General features: G+C 46.9%; 1 protein-coding gene across 1 annotated transcript; it reads left to right on the top strand.

Annotated features, from left to right (window-relative positions):
• The first annotated feature begins 1,793 nt into the window (after window positions 1-1,793).
• LOC136640694 (uncharacterized) lies at window positions 1,794-9,035 on the top strand. The gene is made up of 2 exons (XM_066615950.1): window positions 1,794-1,931; window positions 6,041-9,035. The coding sequence occupies exon 2, from the start codon at window positions 6,056-6,058 to the stop codon at window positions 6,977-6,979; it is 924 nt and encodes a 307-aa protein (XP_066472047.1). The 5' UTR covers window positions 1,794-1,931; window positions 6,041-6,055; the 3' UTR covers window positions 6,980-9,035.
• Window positions 9,036-11,037: the final 2,002 nt, after the last annotated feature.

The raw sequence follows: 11,037 nt of genomic DNA, 5'->3' as shown, positions 1-11,037 counted from the left end.
CAATGGCAAGTAGCTGAGTCCACATAACAGTGGACAATGGACGCCTTCTGCCAATGGTAAGATTGCAAAGGAGTTGGGAGGAAGGAGGGTGGGTTGGAACATAGTGGGGGTGGGTGGAAAGGGGACATGAAAGGGGTGAAGAGGAGGAGAGATCAAGCCCAGGAAGGTGGAAGTTTCAGTGGCAGTGGAACCTGCTGAATCCTAATCCAGGCCCAATCCACCTTTACTGGCCAATGGACCTGCACCAGCTGTATGTTCCCCTGACGCCTCAACATTCCAAAACTCATACTTTCCCTGGGTAGCAATAGCCCCAAGATGCTGTTAGGGCTGAGGGGTGATCGCTCTTTGCCCTGGTCAGAAAGACTGGGCAAGCCCCTTGCAAAAATAATGAGAGTTTATTAGTAAAAGGTTTTTTCTTTAAAGTGGAAAATGGGATGGTAGAAACAGACACTTGGATAAAAGCCACAGGTCTCAGAATTGGAGCCAAACTGAAAACAATAAAAACCTGACCCATCTAGACATAGACCTGTCTTCAAAGGTACTCACTATATTCCCCCTAAGGGTTCTACCACTTCATGGACTCCTTTGCTGGCTGCGCACGCAGCTCGACCATAGATGGCACCACTAAGCATGTACTGTACACATGCCTTGTACAAAGTGGTTGGAACACAAACCAGATTTTGTTTAAACCAGTGGTTCTCACACATTTAGCACTGGGACCCACTTTTTAGAATTAGAATCTGTCAGGACCCACTGGAAGTGATGTCATGACCACAAGTGAGATCATCAAGCAGGAAAATTTTTTAACAATCGTAGGCTGCAATCCTACCTACACGTACCCAGGAATAAGTCCCATTTACTATCATTGTTAAAATAAAATACATAGTAGCTTGTTAAAAGTACAGGTCTGGAACATTTCCCCAAATGCAGTTACATACCATGGAAGCATCAAGTCTGACATATTAAAAATAAAAATGAAATGATTGAAATGAATGGGGACCCACCTAAATCAGCTCACAATCAACCTACTTGATCCCAACCCACTGTTTGAGAAACACTGGTTTAAATGGAATTAAAGCAAGCAAGGTTTTGTAAAAGCCCATTTGTAAAATATTTTTTCACTTTGATAAGAAAAGCAGTTTAAAAAAAAAAAAAACATTTTGAGTGTTCATGAGCATGCGTAGAGTACCATCTACTTTATAAGCAAATCTTTACATCTTTTTTTTTTTTTTTTAAGCATCACAGGGGAAAAGAAAAAGATTAATGACACGCTTGCTTTGCCTGCCCTTGTAGCTTTCTGTTTTTGGCATCTGCCTATGAGGCAATGACATTGGCAAGCATATCTATCTGCTCAATTCTACACACAGAACTCAAGATGGTTGAATTATAAAAACTGAGGTCCGCAGAGCAGACTTCAATGCAAGATTAATCCTAGTTTCCAAGAGTTGGAAGGCACCTAAGAGGTCATCTAGTCCAACCCCCTGCCTGTCGCAGGGCATCTTCCTGGAACATCTCTGGCAGGGGCTTAAGCCTCTGTTTGGAGATCTCCAGATTCTTGCTTGAAGATTCTTACTTCAGCTCTGCCTCTTCTTCCCCCTCCCCCAGCCCAAGGGGTAGACATTTGATCCCTGTTGCGTATATGCAACGTTGGGCAGAAAAGGCTTCCGCAGGTCTCCCCCAGCCCCTCCCTCCACGCAGGCGTCCCTAGGAAAGCAGCTGGCTCAGAAGCCAATCGAGGAGGTAACCTCATTGTAGAGAATCGAAACCTAACACCAAAGTGGGGAGGAGGGAAAGAGCATCGCGCAGAGGCTTTCGTGCAGCCAGGAGGAGACGATGGGGCAGCTTTGGCTGCAGCTGGGAGGACTGCTGTGATCCTTGGACGGGTGTCCCCATCTGGAAGCAGCAGGGTCCAGGTGGAGGAGAGTCTAAAGGTAGGACCAAAAGTGCAGGGGTCGAGCAGGGATCACTCCAGGCTCCCACTCCTCCCCCCTTCCAGATCCTGTGGTCATTTCTGGCTGGATTCCCCGTTCTCATCCCCTCTCCATTCCCTTCTCCCCCCTCATGGCTCTCAGGCTTTAGGATCTGGCAGTCTAGATGATATTTCAGCTGATCCGCCCCCTCCTCATTTTACAATCTCTGTAGGAATCCAATTTGCGGAGCTGGGAGGGAAGCGAGCAGCCCGACTTGCAAAACTGGAGGGTCTCTGCCCCGCGCTTCCTTTCTAATGGCGTTAACGCGCACTTATCTCTGATCCCTGGCTGAAAAGAAGCCCAGCGTCAAAAACTTGGTTGAAAATTGCTGGGGTTTTTCCCAGGGAAGTTGACACTTGGCAGTGATTTCTAGCATGGCAGTGGGCACTTGCTGAACTGTGTTGCCACACTTCCCCCCTCCTGAACACATATGTGTGCATTCAGACGTGCCTTCGAACATAGCAGGGATGCACCTGATCCAGGAAAAGTGAGATCAAAATGTACGATTCTTTACATGGGCAGAATAGGGAAGGGACACTCTGATCTGACTGTCATTTCACCTCAACACTCCTGCTAGATGCCTTTCAGTTAATCTGGAAAGAAAGGGGGCCAAGGGTTAGATCATTGGTTCCCAAACTGTGGGTTGGGACCCATGGTTGGGTTGCAACCTGATTTTGGTGGGTCACCTGAGAGTGATGGAAAGATCAGATAACCAATTGTCTCCAGCCCTGAGTCTGTTCTAAAATCAGATACTGTAGCTGCTAAGTTCCCTGCAAAGAGCTCAGCTCCTGCAGTTTGCAAGGTAGTTGCTAACCACCCTGCCAGGAGCGGAGCTTCTGCAGTTTGCAAGCATGTGTAATTATTGAGAGATAAAGTTTGAGGGTCTTTCCTTTTGGTCATTATTACAAATAAATACACAAACAAACAAACAAAACATTATTCCTCTCTAGATCTCCTTTTTTAAAAGTCTGGTAAACATAGGTGGGTCCTGATAGAGTGTTGTTTTAAAAAGTGGGTCTTGGTGCTCAAAAGTTTGGGAACCTCTGGGTTAGAAGGTCTGGGGTTTGCACAAGGGATTATTCTGCAGTCTTCCTGAAGCTGAGTAAGGGACTGTGGGGCAATGTTCAGGGAAGGAGGAAGCGTCCTGAGAGCAGCACAAACTTGTTGTTTTATTTTTCCAAGTATTCTCCCTAGCCAACATTGAGACATATTTGGCGAGATCAGAAGCCCCAAGCTGCAAAGACGCTTCTCCTGTGTCTCTTATGAGTTGCAGCTGCCGCAGGCATGAAAACCACTGCAAATTTGCAGGTTCCTGACACACATAGTACATTTCTCAATCGCATAGGGAAAAGAGCTGGAACAGTCTGCCTAGACCAGCCCTAACTCTGACACCAATCTAAAAGAGAGTTTGTCATGCCACAGCCCTCTGGATCTTCTGAATGTGAGGCCATCCAAATATTTCAGGCTGGCTGTTTTTCATAATAGCCCTGTAGGACATCATGTTGCACATGTTACAGTAGCAACAAAATTGGTTCAACAACACCAATTTTCCAATGGCGTTTGTCACAACAGCTCTTCAAGTGTGACCTCACCATGCCACCAGTGTCCTCCAGTGCAGTGTCTGTGCAGTACCCTTCATGACCTCCAGGCTTCAGAGCAAGTGAGGTGACGTTTAGTATGGCCTGCTAGTGTTCCCAGGTCATGTTGGCCCAGGTTTCAAATGTTCTTTTTCTGTATGAACTAGAAAGAAACAGGATCATAGTTCAGTGGGAGAATACCTGCTATCTGTACAGGAGCTCCCTTGATTCAAGCTCCTGGTATCTCTAGTTGAAAGGAAAGATCCAGTAGAGCAGTGGTTCTCACACATTTTGCACTCGGACCTACTGTTTAGAATGAGAATCCAACCTTTAATGCCAATAAAGGTTTATGGATGGAATGAGAATCTGTCAGACTCACCAGAAGTGATGTCACAACTGCAGGAAAATTTTTAACAATCCTAGGCTGCAATCCTACCCACACTTACCCAGGAGTAAGTCCCATTTAATATCATTGTTAAAAGCATATACATAGTAGCTTGTTAAAAGTACAGGTCTGTAACATTTCCCCAAATGCAGTCACAAACCAGGGTAGCATCAAGTCTAATATATTAAAAATAAAATATTGAAATGAATTTGAACCCATCTGAAATTGGCTTGCAACCCACCTAGTGGGTCCCGACCCACAGTTTGAGAAACACTGCAGTAGAGCAATGGTTCCTAAACTTTTTAGCTCCAGGACCCACTTTTTAAAATGACACTCTATCAGGATCCACCAAGGTTTACCAGACTTTTAAAAAAGGAGATATAGAAAGAAATAATATTTTATATATTTAAAGTAATAATAACCAGAAAAAAAAGTTGCTCAAGCATTTCTCTCCCTATATTCTCCCTGTATCTCCCAGCTGTCTTGAGGGCCCAATCCTGTCCATCTTTCCAGTGCAGCAATGCACGATGCAGTGCAGTGCAGCCCTGCAGCAATGGAACAAATGTTCCCTTACTTTGTAGAGGCCTCTGTAACTACCCTCCCACCACGGGATGCAACAAACACCCCATTGGCATGGCTACACCAGTGATGTAAAATTGGATAGGATTTGGCTGTGAGTCCCCTCAGGGAAGAAAGTGGGGTATGTATGTATGTATGAATGAGTGAATGAATAAATAAATATTTACACATGCTTGTAAACTGCAGGAGCTGAGTGTTGGGGAATAGCAACACTGAGTAGTATTCATCAGTTGAGGGAGCATTTAGTTCTTTGAAGTGAAAATTGTATGTGGTCCCTTTAATGGTCATTGTAAAGGGTGTGTCTTGCTGATTTCTCTTTGTGTATATATATAACTTCCTGTTTGCTGATTTTTGCAATACAGAAGAGTGTATCTTTGTCTCTATTTTTAGCTATTGCTTTTATCATACCTGCATCCAGGGCAGCTTCTTAGGGCTCCTGGTCTTTCAATATTAAGAATCTTGATGTGAGTAAAGTGTATGTGTGAGCTTGCATCAGATTGTAAGTAAACTTCTTTTTTTCAGTCTTAATCTTTGGCTTGAGTTTTCTTTTTTGTGCCTTGGTTTGCAAGCAGCCTGAACAGAACAGCAATACCCTTTTGCCCTACTCTAATACTGAGTGTGCAGGGTAATTAGCAGCTACACTATCTAATTTTTGAATAGCCTCCTGGGAGTTAATTAGTGATCTTAGTAATCAGTGATTACTGATCTTTCCATCACCCTTTGGTGACCCACCAAAATTCAGGTTGTGACTCACCAGTGAATCCTGACCCACAGTTTGGGAACCACTGCAGTACAGCTATTGGAGAGCCATGGCCAGTCAGAACAGGGGCATGGGGATGCCTGTGTTGCCATGAGCTCCATGGAAGGAGGCTAGATCAGCTCATATTAAGATCTTGGTTTAAGGTAGCTTTATATGCTCGTGATGGACCTGAAATCTTTCTTCCCAAGCTGAGACCTGGGTTTCTGGCCCAGGTGACGGTTAGGGAAGAATCTGCTAGCCAAAAAGTCTTATTGATAGTGTAGAGAAATTATTGTAAAACTAGGTACAGAAGGGAGCCAGGACTATGCTTAACAGTTAATCAGCTTTGAAAATGGAAGGGAAATAACACTCATCCCTTTTCTTAGTTTTCCTTTTTATTTATTTATTTTTTGCCACCCTTCCAATCAAGGAGTCAAAAGTTCTCCTTTAATCCAGTCTTCCCTGGCCAGCTATCTTCCCTTCCTATTCAATTGCCACTATCCATTTTACACAGATATTCCTTAAAATGCCTCCTCTTTATATGAAAGGAAGATGCCACATTCTACCCTTGAATGAAGTCATTTGATGATTACTGTATAGGAACGCCTTCAGTAGTCTCTGTTTTAAGGTTGGGAGGAGACCGCCAGTTCTATAAGTCACAAGATATTGCCGTTCTTTCCCATGGTGCATGCATATGGCCTTATAATTCTCACAGCAGTCCTCTTTATGGGGAAATGAAAAGTAGAGGAACTAACAGAAGTGATAGTGACATATCTGCTCATATTTTTAGCTGTTTTGGTGTCTCATGAAGAAGGCTTCGCATGACAGAATGGCATCCTCTACATCCAAGGAGCTCATCTTCAAGAACTTGCTGTTGGCCAAGAGCAGAGAGGATCCCAGTAGCAAACTGGCTTCCTGTTTCAGTTGTGCTCTGGAGAAACTTCAGAGAGAGCCGGTGTGTGTGAGAAGCAATGCCCATCTCACCATTTCGGATGGGCACACTTTGACAGAGTTCACCTCCGGTAAAGGAGAATGCCAAATCACCATCTTCCACAATCAAGGCAAAGTCCAGTATGATGTCTTTGTGCCCTACTGGGACCTCTACTTTTCCCGTCTTTGTGCCAGTGCTCAGCCCCTCAGCCTCGGGACTCTCCTTGGCATCCGTAGCCATCTACATTCTTGGGGTTCATACAGAAAAGGGTTTTCTTCTTTGGCCTGCTTTGACCTAGCAGTGGAACGATTTCCTATGGAGCCAGCTGTTGTGCAGCAGGATGCTGAGATGCTGGTGGAGTGTGCTGGGCAGGTGATGAAGTTTATCTCTGGTCAGGGATCCTACAAGATTTCTGTCTTCTTTAAACATGGTGAGCCCAAATATGATATCCAAGTGAATGAATGGGATATTGTCATGGAACGCCTCCAGACTGGGGTGGAACCATTAACCTTGGAGAACTTGTGGAAGTTGAGAGACAAACTGGGCACCTCAAAGTGGGGAGAACTACGGCGTTGCCTGGATGAGGCCATACGAAAGTTCTGTATGGAACCCCAATGCATTCAGAGCAATGCCAAGATGATGATTTCAACCAGCAATGAGAGGATTGTTCTGGTTGCTGGGAAGGGGGAGAACCTAATTGCAGTATCCTATAATTATGGAATGATTGAATATCAGTTGGCAGAGCGAGGGTGGTGGGAGATGGCAGCCCGGGCACTACAAAGGAAGGAACCAGCCTAGCAGTTACTTTGAGAGAGTTTGAGGGCTTGTAAGTCCTTGCACGGGTGGGAGGAAGGCAGTGGGGGCGGGAGGAAGGCAACGATGCGATGCCCAGCATCATGCTGCTGTGGATGTGTGCAGGGGTGTGCTTCCACTCACCCCCGCCTGCAGCAGCCTCCCAGGGGTTGGAGCAGCCTGGCGCCAGCCTCAGCAAGGCTCTCCATGCAGTGCAGACCCCTGCAGAAAGCAATGGCGACCCACCTTCTGTTTCTCGATCACAAAACTGTAAGTGGTTGTGCTCTGCAGGGGTCTGCGCTGCTTGGAGAGCCTTGCTGAGGCTCCTCTGACTCCCAGTAGGCTGCTGCAAGCGGGGGTGAGTGGAAGTGCGGCCCTGTGCCGGGGTCAGAGATGCAACCTGGACGATTGTGTCACCGCCCTGCTCCTTAAGGGGGCAGAGCCCAGGGCCCTCAGGCTGGGGTGTCACAATGCCCCAGTTTGAGAACCACTGAACCAGCCTATTGAATCCAGTTGGTCTCTTAACAATCTTACTGTGTGTCATGCCCCTCCCGCTTCCAATGAACCAAAGTGGCAAACTCTGCTGTGACGGGGGATCCCCCCAGCCTTTTTCTTTATTTTTCTTTCCATTCCTGGTGATGGTATGTTCCCACACTATAATAAAGGACAGCATGGACTCTGGTACTAAGTAACATTACCACCTGTTTCATATGCCCTCCTCAAGGAATGTCAGTGTGCAAGAACTGGGAACTGTTTTCCCAAAACCTCTTTGCACAAAGTGGACAGTAAAAACACTAACAACCCAATCCCAATTAACTTCTTGTGCTGCAGTGCATCGATGATGGAACAGCCTTTGCTGTGCCCTGTGCAGGAAGAGAGGCTGCTGGTGGTCTCCCCAGGGTAAGGGGACATTTATGCCCATGCCCCAGGGTAAGTCCCAGCAACCACAATGGCACTACTCGAGCCTGTGCCAGCAAAATTGCTGGCATATGTCTGAGCTGCATCCTGTCAGAATTTCAGGCCTGGGAGGGAAGGGGACAGGATACAGCGGGAGCTGCTGTTGCTGACAATCTCACTCCCATTCCGGCCCCAAAATGTACCCATTCCACCCTCCCCCTGCTCGTATGTTGGTCAGCGCAGAGCTTACCTGCTTAGCATATGGCTTTCCACTGGTACTGGCAGCAAGTCTTCCCGCTGGTGCTACGATTGTCTGCACGTGCATTAGAGCACGTTCAATTGATTAAGTTCAATTGAACTTAATCAATTGAATGCAACTTTGTAATCTGTTTATTCATTTCCTGCCTGTATATACATTTTGTGTCTGCTCTCAATGAGTGCAATTCCAGTGACCCCTCTTCCTTATAAGAAAAAACCTGCCTTGCCTTGATCACTGTACATTTGCATTTTAGCTGACCCTTTGAAGCAACCCTGTTTACCTACATTTTGATTAGAAAGAATTCCTAATCTGTTCCCTCTGAAAAACTGCTTACCTTCCTGGGTAATCCACCTAGTAAACGTAACATGCTAGTGTTGCTCAGTGTGGTTTCTGACCTCTCTCCCTTTTCTCCCTCCCCCTTCCTCAATAGATACCAAACACATCCCTCCCCCTTCTCCTTTCCCTCTTCTGAGTATCATGCCCCCTTTAGAATAGCTCTTTGGGTTAAAGTTTGTCCCCCACTGTACCACTTTGTACAGTCCACCTATTGCACATACCAGCAAAAGTAACTGGTGATGATGTTATACTTCTGGATTAGGAGACCAGACACAATGCAACAAACACCAGTAAGAGGCTCAGGGCAAATGGGAGGGATTTTTCAAATATGCAGTAAGTGCATGCTGGAGCTTTGTTGACCAAGCTGAGGGCCCAATCCTGGGCTCAGCGCACTGGCTCACTGCCAGTGCACACTGCCACAAATGTGCCATAAGGCATGTTTGCAGGCCCTGCTGCTGGGCGAGCACCAGTGCCAGGCTACCGCCAGGTGGACACCCAATCTCCTTCACTTGGCAGTCACATGGACCACCAAGCAGCGGAGACGTAAGTGGGGGCGTGGGGAGAGGGCAGGGAGGAGTCATTCCAGGGAGGGGGGAGGCGGGGAGAGGATGGGGAGAAGGTGTTCCGGGGATGGGGGAGAGGTGTATCGGGGGGGGGGGAGCAGGTCTGGAGGGAGTCGCTTCACCATATCCAGAGCCTCTGTGTTGGAATTGCCCTACATGGAGGCTCTTGATTCACTGCTGACCTTTTGGTTGACAGTGAATTGCGTAGCCCCATTTTGGGGCTACTGCGTTTATGCAGGGGAAGGGGACGAACATCCCCTTCTCCTGAGGTGCTGCCAGTGGTTGCCCGAAGTGTGCAGGATGCGGCGGCAGCCATTTTCGGCACCGCCGCAGCCATGCGCCCCGGGCAGCTCAGGATTGGGCTGCCCGTGCTTCTATTGCATTGCATTGATGGTCTCATTGCCAGGTGTTGGGGGTCTGGGGTATACCACCAGACACCACCTTGAGTACCACTGGTTGAGAAGCACGGGGTTAAAACACAGGCACATGGCTTGTTCAAACTTGGATTCTTAGCATGTGTTTGCTCTCTTACCTGCTTCTTGTTTTGCCTCTCACAGTGCGTTTATTATGATTCCCTCACATTGTAAACAATCCCTAATAAACAGTGTATTGTGATTTGAACCCTTTGGCCTCTTTCTTGTTCTTCTTTTCCCCTCCAAGAGACCCATCCCTCCTAAGTACATCATGACCAAATATCCAAGATCCTTTACTGCATTGCATAGGGTACATAGAATGCGGGCCCATTCCTACATGCTCCTGAGCAGATGTGGGAGCCGCCACCTCCAGGTTCAGAGGGTACCTGCCAGTGAATACCTGGCAGGGCAGTGAATATACTGCAGGGCAGTAGGAAAGGAGGATGCTTCAGCTCCTGCCTTGTGGGCTTATCACAGGCATCTGGTGGGTTCACTGTGTGAACATGGACAGAATTATATCTGTCCAGAATCTGGAAGAAAACAGGAGCTGAAGGTAGGAACAAAAGAATTTTTAAAGCTGGGAGGGGGGGGCAGTGCTAGTAAGGCTAATTCAAGACCAATGGAGATCTCTTAAGTTGGGAATTAGACTTGCTCATACTTTCGAATCTAAGGCCTCAGCAGAGTTCAAAGCCTAGAGTTGGGGTCTGTCTGTTGGCAACCTTCAGGCTTGGAGGACAATGGTATCATGCTCTGAATGGTGGTTCTGGAACAGTGTCTAGTGTGGCTGAAAAGGCCGATTCGGGAGTGACAGTCCCACACTGGGAGCAAGTGCAGTCTGTCCCTGGTCTGTCTCCCTGGCTATGGGCCTTCCTTCTTTGCCTCAGACTGTTGGCCAAGTGTCTCTTCAAACTGGGAGAGAGTTGAGGATGAACACTGAAATCAATGATGTACAGAAAAAGCAATATGGGAATACAGGTGTCCCCTGGTATGCATGAGGGAAGGTTCCTACTGCTTCTGCAAATACCAGCAACGGCTGATGGCAGCGAACCCTACTCAAATCTCCCCCTTCGTGCTCATGACTCGCCTGTCTTCATTTGCCACAGCTTAGCAAAACAACATTTTTGCTTTCATTATAGAATGCTGTGAAAACAAAAGCAAACACTGAGAGCTCTAGACTTAGGGCTGCTAGATTAACGCTATAGGAGGCAACAGAGCCCAAAGATAACCCTGCCACTGTAGACCTAGTTCCACCAGTTGATAGACCGTGGGTACCACAGCATAGACCACAACAATGCTATGCTTACATACCACCTTATGGGTCAAACAAGACATTCAACATGTAATGTCATCCTTGGGCTTTTTATAGAGAAAGAGTGTCTGGAGATTGTTGAGCCAAGGTACACAAAGTCATGGACAGCCTCCAGTTCATGCAAAGAGATTGTAGGGGTTAGGATTGCGCCCTTAAGCAGTGATTTTCAACCTTTTTCATCTCATGGCACGCTGGCAACAAATGGTCTAAAATGGTCAAGGCACACCATCAGTTTTTTGACCATTGACAATGCACACTGTGCTGTCAATTGGGGGGTGGGCTCACAT

This window comes from Tiliqua scincoides, chromosome 2, assembly GCF_035046505.1.
Source record: "Tiliqua scincoides isolate rTilSci1 chromosome 2, rTilSci1.hap2, whole genome shotgun sequence".
Classification (NCBI taxonomy): domain Eukaryota; kingdom Metazoa; phylum Chordata; class Lepidosauria; order Squamata; family Scincidae; genus Tiliqua; species Tiliqua scincoides.
Note: the sequence above shows the minus strand (reverse complement) of the source record. Positions and strands in the feature narration are given on the sequence as shown.